Source organism: Saimiri boliviensis, chromosome 9 (assembly GCF_048565385.1).
Source record: "Saimiri boliviensis isolate mSaiBol1 chromosome 9, mSaiBol1.pri, whole genome shotgun sequence".
NCBI lineage: Eukaryota > Metazoa > Chordata > Mammalia > Primates > Cebidae > Saimiri > Saimiri boliviensis.
In genome coordinates this window covers 23939226-23956664 of record NC_133457.1, presented here as the reverse complement: position 1 = coordinate 23956664, position 17439 = coordinate 23939226, and the positions used below count along the sequence as shown (strand labels likewise).

Here is a 17439-nt window from a genome sequence, read left to right as displayed (position 1 = left end):
CAAGAATTTAAAATGAAAATCTCTTAAAAGAATTATATTTGGAGATATTTCTTTATAACTTTTTAAGTATAGTAAAAGCCAAAAACTATTGGAAAAAGCGAAAGAGTAAAAGGTTATCTAAATATTCTTGGCTCTGAGCTTTTTGGGTCTAAAAGAGTCAGACAAATATTTAGGCAGAGAAAAAAATACATATACATTTAGCTAAATGGTGAGTTAGAACTAGGCCACATCTCATTTTTTCTGTCTCAAAGTGCTTAATTTAGAATCAGATTTTAAAAACAATCCTCCGCAGGCCAGGTTTGGCCCTTCCAGTTGGCACCTAGACATCAAAACCTGTGACAATCTGGAACAACTGAAAATAGCTTTGGGTATTCAACTATCAGGCAGTAAGGAAGGTCAAATTTGAATTAATGCATTTTAAGACTGAAAAACAGGTTTAATACAAGCCTCAAAAGAGAGAAGGAAAAATAAAGAGAATTAAGCAGCTAACTTCTTCCTGTATCTCAGCGGAAGACAGAGCTTGCATATTGTTCCTTTTGCCCTTATCTTCCATCTAAGGCACTTGGGTTCAGAGCTGTATGCTGCTTCTGCTCTAACTAAACTACACAGCCATTTCTTCCATTTTCTTCTTATTCCTAAGAACCTTCACTGTTCATCCATTCTTTACAGAATAAAGTCCAAATCCCTTGCCTGGCATTCAAAGCCCTTCCCAGTTTGAATTCAACTACCTCTCTAGTTTTATTTCCCATTATTCATTACCCACTGTGATGAGTCCTCTATTAGAGCCAAACAGATCTACTCACTGTTGAAAAAGCAGGCATGCTCTGGTCTAGCCATCTCTGCCAATGCCACCAGCATCCCTCCTACCCTCCTCCACCTGGATGAATTCTTTCTATCTCCAAGTTCTAGCTTCTGCATGAGTCCTCCCTATTTCAGGATGCATACACACAAAATCTCTCTCCTTCTGAAACCTTATACTGGTTACGTAATATTCCAAGCTACTCATCCAGGGCTCATCATAAACTTTCCTATTTATCTTATTTCTGTCTTAACTCCTCAAATATATAAGTTCCCTGATGGTAAGGACCTCAGTTTTCTTTATTCCTATATTTCATATAACATTTAACCAGGAGCAAATTAATATTACCTAAGCTTCAGCCAATAAAATTTAAAGCACTCATGCAAGGATGCTAAACAAATTGATATTTATAAGCCAAAGGAGGAATACATGTCATCGAAAAAATTCAGTGTTTCACTGTTTTCACATTTCATATAAGACAAAAGTCCCTTTAGTCTCTTTAATCAAAATAAAACAAAGAATTCCTGATGTGTTATCAAGTCAGGATAGTGTAACTACTGAAGACAAAGTTATTTGCACCAGCTGAAAAAGGCAGCAATAAGTTTAATAGCGGCAAGTAGGTTTCTCTGCTTGACTCTGCATAAAATATGACTGTGCTGCACCCTACAGTCTACAGAAGAAAAGAATTATAAGAAAGCACATTCAAAGACTAATCAATGCTTGGGCAGAAATAATTTTCCTGCTGTTTTAAAAGTACTAATCAATTTTCCTCCCAATGTTGTCATTACATACTTAAAATATTCAATTGGGCTGTACCGGCAATCACCAGTACATATTAAGAAATGTAGCTTTGCATTCTTTTTCCTTATTCTAGAATCAAAGAAAGTAACATGAATGTCTATAAAACCATATCGCTCTATAATCTAATCACCAATCCTCTAAAAAAAAAAAAATCTCCATAAAGATAGATTTAACCATTGTGCCATTGTGCTCATTGAGTCCTATCTGTGAGAACACAGCTGGGCTCTGGAATGGGTCTTAATAAGTATTGCATGTTCAACCTGGAAAGTTCCTTTTCAAGAAGTAAGCTATCAGAAGATATATACAGATTAAAAAAAGTCTTGGACTCTGGCAATTCCAACCTGACTCACAATATGTAGATCCAGATTCCCAATTCCAGATTACTAAATTCCATTTCTGCCATGGGATCTGCACTGGAAAAATTCCAGGTTCATGTACTGTGATGATTAATTTCAAGTGACAGCCCAGATAGAACAAAAAAGAAGAAAGGCAAATTCTTACTCTCTCTCTCTCTCTCTCTCTCTCTCTCTCTATTTCTTTCTCTGTCTCCTGGAGATAGAATACCCATCTTCTCCTGCCCTTGTACATATGAACTCCAGGTTCTCCAGCCTTTGGAGACTTGCACCAGCAGCACCCCCAGGTTCTCAACCCTTTAGCCACAGATTGAGAGTTACACCAGGCCTTGGTTCTCCCTTGTTCTCAGGCCTTTCGACTTGAACTAAGCCATGCCACTGGCTTCCCAGGTTCTTCAGCTTGCATACAGCCTACCGTAGGACTTCTCAGCCTCCAGAATTGTGTGAGCCAGTCCCTCTAATAAATCGCTGCTCATATATCTATACCTATATGTATACCTGTATCTATATCCTATTGGTTCTGTGTCTCCAAAGAACTCTGACTAATACAGATACCTAGTGAGCAAATGGTCATTCCTGTGGATTCCAGAACCCTCTTGCAGGTCTTATGAAACGCAGTGCAAACTGGGATTCAGCACAAATTTCTCAAAACTGACTAGACACCAGGAAAATTCCAGAAATACCACAATTTCACTGCATCTTAAGGCTATATTTTGTAAATATTTCATCATGTTTTCCAAAAGTGTTGCCAAGGAAACATTTTAAAGGTACCATTAGCAAATGAGGTTGAGAAACAACCATGTGTTCCTACTGGATGACTCATTAGAAGATTCAATGTTCTGGAAAAGTCCTCTTATAAAGCAATCAGTTACCTTCACTTAAACCAGCATTTTCCAAAATTATCTGAAATCCTATTAACACTTCCAGGGACTATCCCTCTCTACTCCAACTTTTATAAACCATATGTCTCAACTCTATCACTAAACAAATTCAAATAGGAAAGATGCATACATTCAAGATATATTTTTTATGTCACCTAGGGAAAGGCCTTCCAAGGGGACTCCCAAAATGACATTCATTACTTTGACCAGTTTGCTATAGTCTAGGGTCTGCTTCTGAGCTGCCCAAGTTCAAAATTGAGTGTGTCAGCTGACCAACATTTGAAATTTCACTGGCAAATTCACTAACCACAGTCACAAGACTGCTGTACAACACTAGAATGTCAATTTATTACGTTATAATTAACAATAGTCACAGAAACACCTATATTTTAAACTGCAGGACCTACTCATTCCCTCCCTCTGACCAATCCAGTTGGGATGTCAAATCATATTCAGAAGATGAGCACAAAATCATTGGGAAATCACAAAATAAACTGCACATTTAATAGTATCAGGCTAAGAAGGCCTGATGTATCCATAATACTGATGACCTTGTTTTAACAATAAACCATGAAAGTGGCAGGAAAAGACTGGTCTGAGGGTGTGAGAACTTTTTTTAAATATCCCCTTAGACTCCAGCAGTCCTGAGATTTTCCCACCCACTCCTAGAGATGGGCAATTGCTTGTTTTTCAATCTTATATAAGGTGTAGAGAAAATGTACTAGAAAGGTTGGCTACTTCTTATGACTATATCATATAATCTAAGTAAAAACAATGAGTCTGCTATGCAAACATAATTCCAAAATAAGTTGTCTTAGTCTGTTTTCTGTCACTATAACCAACTACCACAAACTGGATAATTTATAAACAATAAAGATAATGGTTCTGGAGGCTGGGAAGTCAAAGAGCATAGCACCAGCAACTGATGAGGGCCTTCTTGTCATGTCATGAAATAGCGGAGGACATCCCATGGTGAGAAGGCAAGTTGTTCAGGTCTTTCTTCCTCTTCTTATAAAGGCACCAGTCCCATCATGGGAGGCCCACCCTGATGACTTTATCTAATCCTAATTATCTTCCAAAGGCCTCACTTCCGAATGCCATCAACATATAAATTTGGAGATTAAATTTCCAATACATGAAATCTGGGGACACATTCAAACCATAGCTTAAGTTCTCAAAAGCAAGCCCCTTTTCAACCCCCAACACTCTCCAATATAGAAAATATAGAGCTCCTGCAGTATCATAATCTGCAATATCCACTGGCAACTCTAACTCCATCTCCTTACTAGGGATGGCCTCATACTGCTATGACTCCCTCCCTAAAACAGTAATTTGAATGGTCACTTCTTATATTAATCTTCAGAAGTTTTCAAAAAGTCCACTTAAGGATTAAAATGAATTCAACTCAGACATAGTCCACATAGTTGTGTTTTTTTATATAGTTGGAAAATATCACAGTCAAAAATCCAGATTTCCAACCACTCCTTAAAAACCTGGAAGGTTTTTAGCTATAAGGAAAATAACATGACTGAACATAACTTGACAATTATAGGCTGAAATTCAATACAGATATTCCTTTAAACGTGCTGTTTCCTTGGGTGCCCACCATCACCCTACTGCCCATCACTCTCTGTTGTCTTAAAGCCACCCTTTGTGGATATTTACATGCAAACCCCTACTTAATCCACTATGAGTTGGTTTTACAATTTAACTCATCAGGAACAAACTTACTACATAATTTTTTCAAGTTCTCAGAGATCTATTCATTCCATCGTCCATGTTTTCCAGATATAATTTGCCATTTCTTCTACTACTCCATAACTATGGAAGGAAGTTAGTCAGGGAGCCTAGGAATTTAAGGCAAAAAAAATCCTGGAGTCCAATGTTAAATTCTTTAATCTATACACTAAGGTCAATCAGAAGAGATACCACCAGTAAGCGGCTGAAAGCTTTTTCTTTTTTTGCAACTTATTATCTAGTTATTACTCTTCCAGTTCTATCTACCCCATGAACCTAAAGCACAAAGTCTTCCATAGCATCTGTCTACCCCATACCAAGGGCTGGCTACATAATTTACAGGGCCCAGAGCAAAATAAAAATACAAGGTTCCTCATTAAAAAATTAATAAGAATTTCAAGACAGTAACAGCAGAGCATTAAGCCAAGTTCAGGGCCCTTCTAGGCATGGGAACTTGTGCAACCACAAGTTCACATGGTCACATGCCCATGAAGCCAGCCCTACCCATCTCTTGCTCTTAATCAGGCTTTCCTGTTACCCTTTGTCTGTGTTCTGACCTCCAAGGGTCCCACCGAAGGCTTGGCAATCTAAATCTGACCTCATTTGCTTCTGCCTGTTTTACCTTCTTGCAACAAGGACAAGCATTCCTCCTCCTGACACAAAGGCTGGCCTTCCTGACAAGATGTACAGCATAGCATTTACATCTACTGGGGCCTTATGACCCCAGTGCTATTCAATAAAGCAAGAGTCATAAAAAGAAGCAAGGGCAAGCATTTAAGCCCCAGAATGGAATGCCATTTTGTTAGACTTCCTTCTTTACATGCACAACATTATCTTGACGATAATAGGGGCTTGAAGTCAAGGAAATTCATTTATCTGTCTTTACAAACTCACGTTTCCATTCTAATTTATTACCCATATGACTTATAAGCTTGTAACAGTATCATTTTTGTTTCTCATTTTTTTTATTCCTCCCTTCTCTTACCATTCAACCATCAGACCCAGATGGTCCTATGCAAAGTTTCCCAAAGTATTGTATGTATACATGAGAAGGCTTCAGGTGGTACAAGAAAGCTTTATATATCGCTTATTATTTAAAGTGAATTGGAAACAACCATCATAAATCAAGCTGTGAGTTCAGAGTTATCAAATTTTTTACTTAAGTAAAATAAAGTAAGTCCATTTAAAGAAAAATATTAACAAAGTAACAGTGGGGTGGGTGGGACAAACAGAGAAGAAAAAATGTCAAGGTGAAACTCAAATAATTTAATGAGGTAAATACTACTTTATGTTGTAAGGCAAGATAACTGATTTTTAAGATGAAATAAGCATTTGTGTCTTCTTACTCCAGTGGAGCTAATGTCTCTAAGAAAAGAAGTAGAATACCAATTTGCATTAAGATTTTAGAGAACGTCAGGCCGGGCGCAGTGGCTCAAGCTTGTAATCCCAGCACTTTGGGAGGCCGAGGCGGGTGGATCACGAGGTCGAGAGATCGAGACCATCCTGGTCAACATGGTGAAACCCCGTCTCTACTAAAAATACAAAAAATTAGCTGGGCATGGTGGCGTGTGCCTGTAATCCCAGCTACTCAGGAGGCTGAGGCAGGAGAATTGCCTGAACCCAGGAGGCGGAGGTTGTGGTGAGCCGAGATCGCGCCATTGCACTCCAGCCTGGGTAACAAGAGCGAAACTCTGTCTCAAAAAAAAAAAAAAAAAAAGATTTTAAAGAGCGTTATTTAGGACTTCCACAATCTTTGTCACATGAGATTGGCAAAAACTCACCAACAGGTCAGAAAAAGGAAACCAACTAGTCTAAAGAACCTAAAAATTCTTAGAATGTTGTCACTTTAAGTAATAACCAAGAGTGCTTGATTGACTAAAGATGGATTAGTGAGGAGTCCACTCAGAAAGCACAGAAAGTGTCCAAACTACACTTAGCTAATCTACTACCCATATATAAGAAGAACTACAAGGACCTAGAGGGGTGAGGGCTGGCTCTGCAATGGGTAAATCACGTAACTTTAGACAATTCATTTACTTTCTCTGTATCTGTGAATCACTGATATCAAAATTTTAGAGATTGTAAAATTCAATCAAGTTGGTACATTTTACAGATGATGGAAATCTGATAAAATGAACTGCTCAAAGGCACAAGAGACTTCTTGCTAGAGAGCCACAAGATCAGTAATAGAGCAAAAGGCTCTGAAGTCCCCTGCCCAGTATTCATGCTGCTGAGCTTTCTCTCTCTCTCTCTCATCCTTTCCTTCTAAACAAAAGCAATAAATTCAAGAGCAGCTTCCTACTTCTTAAAAATACTTCTGGGAGCCTTCAGAGCTTTGTTTCCTTGGGATGACTGCTTGTGAGCAACAGTTTCCTATCTGTCATAGTTAGAGCCAATCATTTATTTCTAACTAATAAGATACCCGAAAAGATATTCCAGTCCTCAAATATCAGCTGGCCTGGAAAAAAAATGGACATAATAATTTCTGGCCAGACAGAGAAGAAGAAGAAGTCATGGGATGTGATCAAAAAGCAGATTATCCAGGGTGTTCCTAGATACCCGCTGAATAATGTCACTGTGATTTAGAGTAAGAGCAGAGATGTTCCAAACAAAACAAATATTCAGAAGAAAAGATTTGTCTCTAAAAAATGTTTTTGGAAAGAGACTATAGAACTCCTGATCATATTCCCTACTCAAAAATATATTCACATCCACGATAATATGCTGTTAAGCTAGCTTCTATGATGCAGAATCAACTAAGTGGTGGGGTTAGGAATGGCAACATAATCAATAGAATAAAAAGGCAAAAATAAGAAGAGGAAATTCTTAGGAGAAGTCTGTGGTAGAGAGAAGTGGACAAGATAAGAGATCAGTTGGTAAGAAGGTACAGCAGATGAGGAGAAATAAAATGCATGGATGATGGTACAGCATCTTAAAAGGGAATAAAAGAGCCACAGGTGCGAGGGCAGCTGAATAGAGAAGAAATGGCAATTTATATGAAATATTGGGGTGAGCTATGTATTTCCTTCATGTTATTTTAGAAATACAAGTAAAAATTTTAAGTTATTCTAAAAATACTTTATAGCTTACCCCTATGACTGGCTCTGCAGATCACAGCCTCAGTAAAGTAGCAAGAGTCATTATAGAAAATACTAAAATCACAGTGAGATGTGGATACTCAACATACTCACTGCTTAAGAGCTAAAGAACTGACCACTATGCAATGGTCTTTCAGAGCAGGATGCAAATCCATGTCTAAAACAAACTACAAAGAGCTTGATGTCATGGATTTGGTATTCCTCCCAAATATTCAAAACCCCACTCTGCAAAAAAAAAAAAAAAAAGTAGTAGTAGTTTGTCAGTTTATCATAAAACTAAACTACTTACCTTATGACCCAACAATTATTCTTTTGTGTATTTATCCAACAGAAAAAAAAACCTATGTTTACACTAAACCTGGACATGAATGTTCATGACAGCATTATTCATAATAATCCAACACTAGCAACATCCCAAATGTCTCTCAATAGGTGAATGATTAGACATACTATGTCACATTCATACAATAAAATGCTACACAGAAATGAAAAGGAACAAACTATTGACACATGAGAAAACTTGGATGGATCTCAAGAACATTACGTGCAGTGGAGGGAAAAGAGCCAATCTCAAAAGTTACATACTGAGTATTAAGTGCATATTGTATGACTGCACTTAATAACATCCTCAAAATGATAAAATTATACAGATGGAGAACAGATAAGTGGTTTCCAGGAGGAGAGGAGATATGAATACAAATGGAGAGAACAAGGAAGTTCCTTTGTGGTGATGGAACTACAAACAACCACACACATACACATACAAACACACACACACAAATGCATGCAAAAACTGGCAAAACATAGACCAACTTAGAAATAAGACTGCACTTCTGCAACCATCTGATCATCAACAAACCTGACAAAACAAGCAATGGGGAAAGAATTCCTTATTTAATAAATGGTGCTGGGAAAACTGGCTAGCCATATGTAGAAAACTGAAACTGGACCCCTTCCTTACACGTTATATAAAAAATAACTCAAGATGAATTAAAGACTTAAATGTAAAACCCAAAACTATAAAAACCCCAGAAAAAATCTGGGCAATATCATTTGGAACATAGGCACAGGCAAAGATTTCATGACAAAATCACCTAAAGCAATTGGAACAAAAGAAAAAATTGACAAATGGAACCTAATTAAACTAAAGAGTTTCTGTACAGCAAAAGAAACATCATCGGAGCAAACAGGTAACCTACAAAATGGGAGAAAATTTTTGCAATCTATCTACCAAAGGTCTAATATCCAGCATTTATAGAAACTTAAACAAATTTACAAGAAAAAAAAAACAACAACCCCATTAAAAAGTGGGCAAACAACATGAACAGACATTTCTCAAAAGAAGACATTTATGCAGCCAACACACATTTGAAAAAAAGCTCAACATTACTGATCATTAGAGAAATGCAAATCAAAACCACAATGAGATACCACCTCATGCCAGTCAGAATGGGGGTTATTAAAAAGACAAAAAACAACTGATGCTGGTGAGGTTGTGGGAAAAAGAGAAATGCTTTTGCACTGTTGGTGGGAATGTAAATTAGTTCAACCATTGTAGAAGACAGTGTGGTGATTCCTCAAAGATCTAGAACCAGAAACACCATTTGACCCAGCAATTTCATTACTGGGTATACTTCCAAAGGAATATAAATCATTCTATCACAAAGATACATGCATACTTATGTTTACTGCAGCACTATTCACAAGAGCAAAGACATGTAATCAATGCAAATGCCCATCAATGATAGACTGGATAAAGAAAATGTGGTATACAGACACCATGGAATACTATGCAGCCATAAAAAAGAATGAGATAATGTCCTTTGCAGAGACATGGATGGAGCTAGAAGCCATTATACTCAGCAAACTAAGGAAGAAACAGAAAAACAAACACCGCATGTTCTCACTTGTAAGTGGGAGCTAAACAATGAGAATGTATAGACACAGGGAAGGGAACAACACACACTGGGGCCTGTTGGGGGGTGGGGTTGAAGGAGGGAGAACAATAGCAAAAATAGCTAATGCATGCTGGGCTTAATATCTAGGTGATGGGTTGATAGGTGCAGCACACCATCAAGGCATACATTTACCTATGTAACAAACCTGCACATCCTGCACATGTATCTCAGAACTTAATATTAAAATTAATAATTAAAAACTGGTAAAAAGTGAATGCAAATTCTGTAGTCCAGTTAACATTATTGTACCAATGCTAATATCTACTTTTAATCTTTTATCGAAATTATTCATAATGTTATCATTGGGGGAAGCTTAGTGAAGGGTTCAAGAGACTCTACGTGCCATTTCTGCAACTTCCTGTGAATTTACAATCATCTCAAAAAAATGCATTAACATTGTTTTTGGAACTCATAAAATTAAAAACAAGAACAAGGTATGTCTCAAACTACATTTCCAGTCTCACCTGTACAATCCCAAATACCTTAAAATCCAGCCACAGTGGATTCCCCATAACTCCAAGAGTATACCAGGCACCCTCTGAGCTCCATGCCTGTCCTCAGGCTATCACTTCTACCTAGAATGCCCTTCCATACCACCTTGCTTTCTCTGAACTCCATCATATCCCAAGGCCCAGCTAAATGACATCTCGGAAAAGCCTTACCTGGCCTGAGTTCCCCATCCCAACAAGCAGAGTCCTATTTCTTCTCCTCCACTGCCACTCTACATAGCAGTGTATCCATTCAGAGAGTAAAACATTTCACCATACTCTAGTTAGTTAACTTAACATCTGCTTTCCTTAATAAACTGTGAGTTCCCTGAATAAAATGAACATATACTCATCTTTACATCTCTAATCTACCCCACAAAGTCTGCTACATACGTGGTATTCAATAAGTAAATCCAATCGTATTTTCGTTATAAGTCATTATACCTGACTTGTATTGAAAATACTATATTCCCAACTGCAATCAATATAAAAACCAGTGACTATCATTAACTTCATAAATAGTACTTGTAGAACAATACAGGGTACCCACTCTAGCACCATTCCCCAGCTGGGGATTGCTAGGGGCTGAAGTGAGACCGCCAACAATGCCTGGAACATGTCGGGCATATCATATACATTTTACTGATGAGAAAACAAAATCAGCTTAAGATTCCTTAAGATAACACAGGTGCTAAACAAGAAATGGTTGACATTCAAACCTAAATTTCTTACATGTCTGCTCATTGTTTCACACAGACCCTGAGCTTCTCACAAACAGCCTTTCAGACTCGAGAAGCTGGCCTAACAGATTACTGGGTGGGGAAGATTGGGGGGACCCAGTGGTCAGGGGTGAGAGGGAGAGACATCTAATTGGCTCCCTTGAGGGTCCTGGCCACGTGCTCCTCAAAATCCTTTTTGTACCAGCCTTTGTGTAGCAGAGGTCATGCTAGTTGGCTTAAATTAACTTGGAATAATATTTGAAATAGAATGTCTTAACTATATAATTTTGAACTGTTTAAGCTTAATTCCATTCAAATTAAATCATGATACTGGGGCATTACAAAGGACTACTGACAAAAGGAAAAAATATATGAACAAAGCCTCTATTGCCATCAGCTCATACTCAAATCACACTTAATATTCCCTTGTCCAAACTCATCACTAATTTCTTTTTGATATTTCGATATATATCATGTACAGTGATCAGATCAGGGCAATTAGCATATCCATCATCTCAAACATTTATCATTTCTTCGTGTTGGGAACATCCAACTCATCACTGATTGTAGTTAAAAAATTAAGTCAGAGCATACATACATTGACTTTTAAATATGTGTCCACCAATGAAAACCCTGTGGCTCTTCCTAGCAACTATGAAACACGTATAAACAAGAGCATTCCAATCCATCCAATATTAAACCCTCTTGGGTGCTGTCCAAGGTATGTGCAGGCTACAGTTGGTACTGCTCAGCTGAATTTCATCTTCAACACCTAACACAGTTTCTGGCATGGAATTCAGGAAATGTTTTTGTTGATTTATAATCTGTGCTAAAGTGGACAATTAGAAAGCTGCTTTAAATAGTTTTTAAATACTCTTTAAGTCTACTACTGCTGTAATCTTATTCATGCTTACAAGTAGCAGATAAGACTACTTCTAAACTATTTAAAGTAGTCTTAAAATTGCATGAGAAAACATAACAACAATATTCCACAAAAAAATAAAAGCCTTGAGTACAATTTTTAGGTCTTAGTTTTCTCCACTGCAGCAGGTGCAACAGTAGACTGAGGATAGACTCTGACCTATCACCTCACATGAATCTTAAGACCATAAAATTTGCCAAAAAATGGAAAATCCTCAGATTTTATAGTAACACAGCATAATTATGATTTATCTTGTTTCTCTTCCATTAATCTGAATATATATATTCTAAACTTTCAGAGTATGGTGGGAATAACATAATATACTCCAGTTTACAAATGACTTTCCTTCATGGCTTTAACCTACCTCAAACCTATGACTCCACTAGGAAATTTCATGTGCTTTTTCTTTCTGGTGTAGTACTAGATTATGGTTAAAGGCTCAAAGTCAACCTTTCCTTGGCAAGATTATTAGGGGATTAAATGAGCTAATCCATGTACAGCACAGGGACCACAGTTGGTTCAGGGTTGACATTCCATAATAGTAGCTATAACAAAGACTGTAAGGATGATAAGAAGGAATGGTAACAATAGAAAATCCTTAGGCTTTTTTTTTAAAACCACTATACTCAAAGAAATGTCTAAGCAGAGAACAAAGTCAGCTCACAAAGCCAAGATTCATCATGCCAAGGCTTTTGGGATTTCTTCTTGTTTTCTCAATTGCCCCAAGGATTTCAGCTCTGCTGTGACAGGCCAATACACTTTGCTTCCCATTGCTGAGACGCAGCTGCCAGGCTGTACCTTTGCAAGTTGAGGTGCAGCATGTGTGAAGGACACCCTAATGTGTTAAAAGAACAGGCCAGAAAAGGCATGCCAATGGGACAAAAACTTGGGATTTTTGCTCTCTTTAATGACCTGGAAAATATCTGTGTATTCATCCCCCACATCCCACCTCCTGATAAACCGAAGCTGCTGCTCCCTTAATAACTTTACCTCCCAAACCCTCTTAATGCTCAACCATATCTCTGCCAGCTGACAAGAAGAGCTGACAGGCTACAAATGAAATCCTGTTCCAGCCTGTCTACCTGCAGGATGAGAAGGGAGTTAGTGAGGCAAGAAGGAAACAGAAGGCCCTGATAAGGGAAAATCAGCCATGTTTTAAAGGTAGACGGGAAAAGAGTAAATTGTATCTGATATCCACTCAAAAACACAAACGCAAAAGTGCCTCCCTCTCTGTTAGTTGAGTGAGTTGTCTTCCAGCCTCCTTAACTACAGTTTTCCTTTGTTTTAATCAGAAGAGTGTGAAAACAGAGTGTGTCTAAATCAGAGATGGGACAAAGGACAAAGCCTGGAAATGTCACTTCTGACAGCTACTTGTGGACAGAGAAATGAAGTAGGTACATGCCACTTGTGCTCCCTTGTTTCACTGGATTCTCTCATTGACGTATTACACATTTATTGAGCATTAGTTGGTGCTGTATGCCACAGAAACAGGCATAAAAGGCTAGGTCTTTTATCAAGGATGGAGTTTCTTATCTGGGCCTTTTATTTACATCTTTTTATCTAGGGTAGAGTTTTGCTAAACAAAAACAAGGAGGAGGGCATTCCAGGTAAAGGAAACCCAAGGAAAAGGTAGGGAAACAACAGGCAGAGGCAAGCAGCAAGTACAGGGCACGTTCTGAAATACCGAGACCACAGCCTTCCACTGCTTGCTCTTCCTGTGCCAGTGACAACATGTATCATGTTCTCACCATGTGATTTCCTTGCCCTGCAATTACTGCTTACTTCTAATCGCTGGTTTCCTTTACTAAGTTAAGAATGACCATCCTGTTGGAGGTACAGGGATCCAGGTAGAAATGTTTAAATTAGGAGTTTTTCTTTAAAAAAAAATATATATATATATATATATATGCATTTTCTTAGAATATCTGGATATTTGCTACTTAGTTTTGGCTTTTTGGCCACCTATTATAATAAAAGGTGTTTGGGGTGTTTTGCTCTGGTTTAGCTTTTAGTGGCTCTACCTATTTCTATGTGCTGAAAGGTTCTCTTTTCTTGAGGTCTGAGCAGGTTTATGGAGTCTCCGGAAATAATGCAGGAAACTCAAGAGCTGTGCCTGGGCAGAACATGTAAGTGGTACCATGACCATGTGTCTGTCCCAGGTGTGAATAAGGCTCACTTCCTACTAAAAATTACAATCTCTACCCACCCCCAGCAATACTTGCTAGCCCTTTTTTATGACTTTTCTCCGTACTACCTAACACTATCTAACAGATACCACTTTTTACTTATTTATTGTCTATTGCTCTGTTTTAGAGAACAAAGGATTTTTCCTATTTTGTCACCAATGCATCCTTAGCACCCACATAATGCCTGGTATATTGTAGGCATTCAGTAAGGACTTGGTGATTGCTTGCCCAGTGTATGAATTCCATAGGATAGTCCCAATTCTAAACACTGTCACACTATCCATATAAACACCATACACCTATTCTTAGATAAGTTGTCATGACTTAAGGTTTGGTAAATATGGTCAAGCAAGGCATGAAATACATACATAGTAAAGCAGCAGGTAAAGTAGCTTAATACCTGCTATTTCTAAAGATGCTTAAACACTATCCTTATATAGATAGCATCAAAAAACACTAATTCACTGAGAGCTTGGATGACCCCCCCACCACCACCACCAAGTCTCACACTGAAATGTAATCCCCAATGCTGGAGGTAGGGCCTGGTGGGAGGTGTTTGGGTCATGGGGGTAGATCCTTCATGGCAGAGGCTGGGCACTGTCCTCAAAACAATGAGTGAATTCTTGTGAGATCGGGTTGTTTAAAAGTGTGTGGAGCCTCTCCCCTACCTCTCTCTCTTGCTCCTGCTCTTACTATGTGACATGCCTTTTCCACTTCACCTTCTACCTTGAGTAAAAATTCCATGAGGCCTCCCTAGAAGCCAAGCAGATATAGTGCCATGCTTGTACAGCCTGCAGAACTATAAGCCAATTAAACTTTTCTTTATAAATTATCTAGCCTCCAGTATTCCTTTAACAAAACACAAGAATGGCCTAATACACCCACTGACCCATCTGGTTTCTACACACATTAATCTGTTTCAGTCATTAGTCAATTAGATAGAGTATGAGAGGCCTACATGAAAACACAGTTTAATAGCCATCACTTTGTCAGGCATTATTATTTGGCCACATACTTTTATTCTTTCTTTCTTACCTCTCCAAGTGTCATCTTTAAAAAGTAGCAGTCTTTCTGGATATTAGAGTATACACACATTTTCCTCAGTTGTGTAACTCTTACCCTTGGAGCTTAAAATACATACATATACACATACACAACACACACACACACACACACACACACACACACACACACTCTTATACCAAAATACTTTCCCGATATTCATTTTGTAAATCAAGGCATGCCATCCCTACAAAAGAGGGAAAAGAGAAGGTAACAAGAAAAGTATTACTGGTCAATCTAAAGAAGACTCTTTACATTATTATTTTTTTAAATCAGCCAGTAAAAAAACATCTCAGAGGACAACAGGAGGATTTCTGCTGGAAGCCAATGACATTTGCAGATGCAAAATTCCATTACTTCCCCTTTGGCCTCAGCAACATTAGTCTCTGGTCAAAGGACCACAGCAGGAGAGAGTGAGCTATCCTCCTTCTAAACGGGCAAGGAAAGCAGCCAAGCAAAAAAAGTTTGAGAAAGAACAATGGTGTCCTAGTGAGAAAGTGTGTTAAGTAGGCCAGTATTGGAACCACATTTTGTCACACACAAATCCGTAATTCTTCTTTTATATTTTCTTTTTTCCTTTCTTTCCCCCTTCTTTTCTTTGCTTGGCCCTATTCAATATTACTGTCATTTCATGTGTGTTTTTTTAAACCATGATATATTTGTTCAATTATCTGCAGACCTACAGCCTCCTCATCAAATTAGCTGATTTCTATCTATAGCTGATAATTCTGTACAGGAGATCTAATAACAATTCTTGGTAGTGATAAAACTAAGTCAAATTTTGCAATGCTGTTTTTCATCCAGGGACTGCTGCCACTATCCAGTAAATTTGTTTCAATGAGTGTTGTAAATGTACATTTTCTTTTGAAGACAGTAATTTTAAATAAGAAAAACCAGACAGTGGTACCAGCAGATAACACTTCCACAATTTGTTTCACTCCCTACTCCAAAATCACATTACCTTAAAAAATGAACTTTAACAGACAAAATGATGGAATAAATCTAAATGGACTTTGAATAATGATTCTATCAGGAATGGAATTCATCTGCTTAACAGTGAATTTTATTATTAATATAGCTCCATATTCATTAATTTTATTAAACATCTTATTTCATTTACTACACTCAATTTACCAATTGTTCTAATGGCCTCTAAGGATGTTAGAAAGCATAATAAAAGGAAAAGTTAAAACAAATTGCATCTTTAAGCCAAGGTCTTACAAAGACCCCAAATCACATTCTGAGCCATGGGCCAAATTCCATATTAGAGCCCAAACTACAATTTATCATGTTATTTTAACAATTAAGGTTTGATTACCCAAACACCAGTACAATGTCTATCATGAAAGCCTTCTCATTTTACTCATCTCAGAGGTAAGACTATTACTTTTACCTACAGTGGAATCATGTCTGAAAACAATGGAATCATGACTGTGATGCAAAGGCATGGGTAGTCGGGTCAACCAACAGTCCCCAAATTAGCATCTTCTTGCAGTGCAAGGTCTGGCAGGCACCACAAGTCTAGGCAGAAAGTGATCCGATCCATGCGGATCAGCTAGGCAGTGAGGAACATCCATGTTTCAAAAGTCTGAGCAGGAAGACAAACTCTCACCTAGAAAATTCAAAGGTTGGCAAAACCAACCAGAATGAGAAGAGACAATGATCCCTGCTCATATAGCTGAAGCTGGCTGCATCCTGCCCTATTTTATAGCAGTTACTAGACATGAGTGTGGAGGGTTCACAAATAGCCAGAGCAAAGGAAGCTAAGAGCCTTTGTACATTTATCTCCTGTTGCTAAAATTACTACAAATACCATTGGCTCAAAAAAGTGTTACATCTGACACTGTTTTAACAGTACAACCATTATTATCTTTCTTCTTATCTTATCATATTCTATTGATTTAATCAGCACTGCCAGGCAAAATAACAACAAAGTTAAACATTAGTTAACAGTGCTGCCCTTAGTGACTTTAGAAAAGTTACTTAACATCTCTAACTTGTTCCACTGTCTTTAACGTAAGGGAGGTAGCAATACTTGTCTCAAGATCAGAAGATGCAACAACGCATGAAAGCACTTGGCACCTGTCCTCAGGTGTAGTAAGCAACCAATACTAGTGAGTTGCTATTGTTAACAGTATTTTAGGTGAGATCATAAGAAAATGACACGTTTTTAGGTCAAAATTGTCTAATATTGGCAATTTCATGTTGATCTAAAATTTTTATCAATCATCATGATCAATTTGTTAATATTATTATTATTATTGGCCAGAAACGGTGGCTCACGCCTGTAATCCTAGCACTTTGGGAGGCTAAGGTGGGTGGTTCACAAGGTCAGGAGATCAAGACCATCCTGGGTAACGCGGTGAAACCCCATCTCTACTAAAAATACAAAAAAAAATTAGGCGAGCTTGGTGGCATGTGCCTATAGTACGAGC

At 37.9% G+C, this 17439-nt stretch overlaps 1 protein-coding gene across 2 annotated transcripts in view; it reads right to left on the bottom strand.

Annotated features, from left to right (window-relative positions):
* PPM1L (protein phosphatase, Mg2+/Mn2+ dependent 1L) overlaps nt 1–17439 on the bottom strand; it is a 312963-nt gene that overhangs the window by 212999 nt on the left and 82525 nt on the right. Inside the window, exon 1 of one of the 2 annotated variants that reach the window (XM_074405602.1) lies at nt 804–6138. The exons of the other annotated variant lie outside the window; for it this stretch is intronic. Within the exon in view, the coding sequence (XP_074261703.1) occupies nt 804–821 (18 nt within the window). The 5' untranslated portion in view covers nt 822–6138. Of the gene's footprint in view, nt 1–803; nt 6139–17439 lie in introns of those variants that run through there. 2 annotated transcript variants of the gene reach the window in all.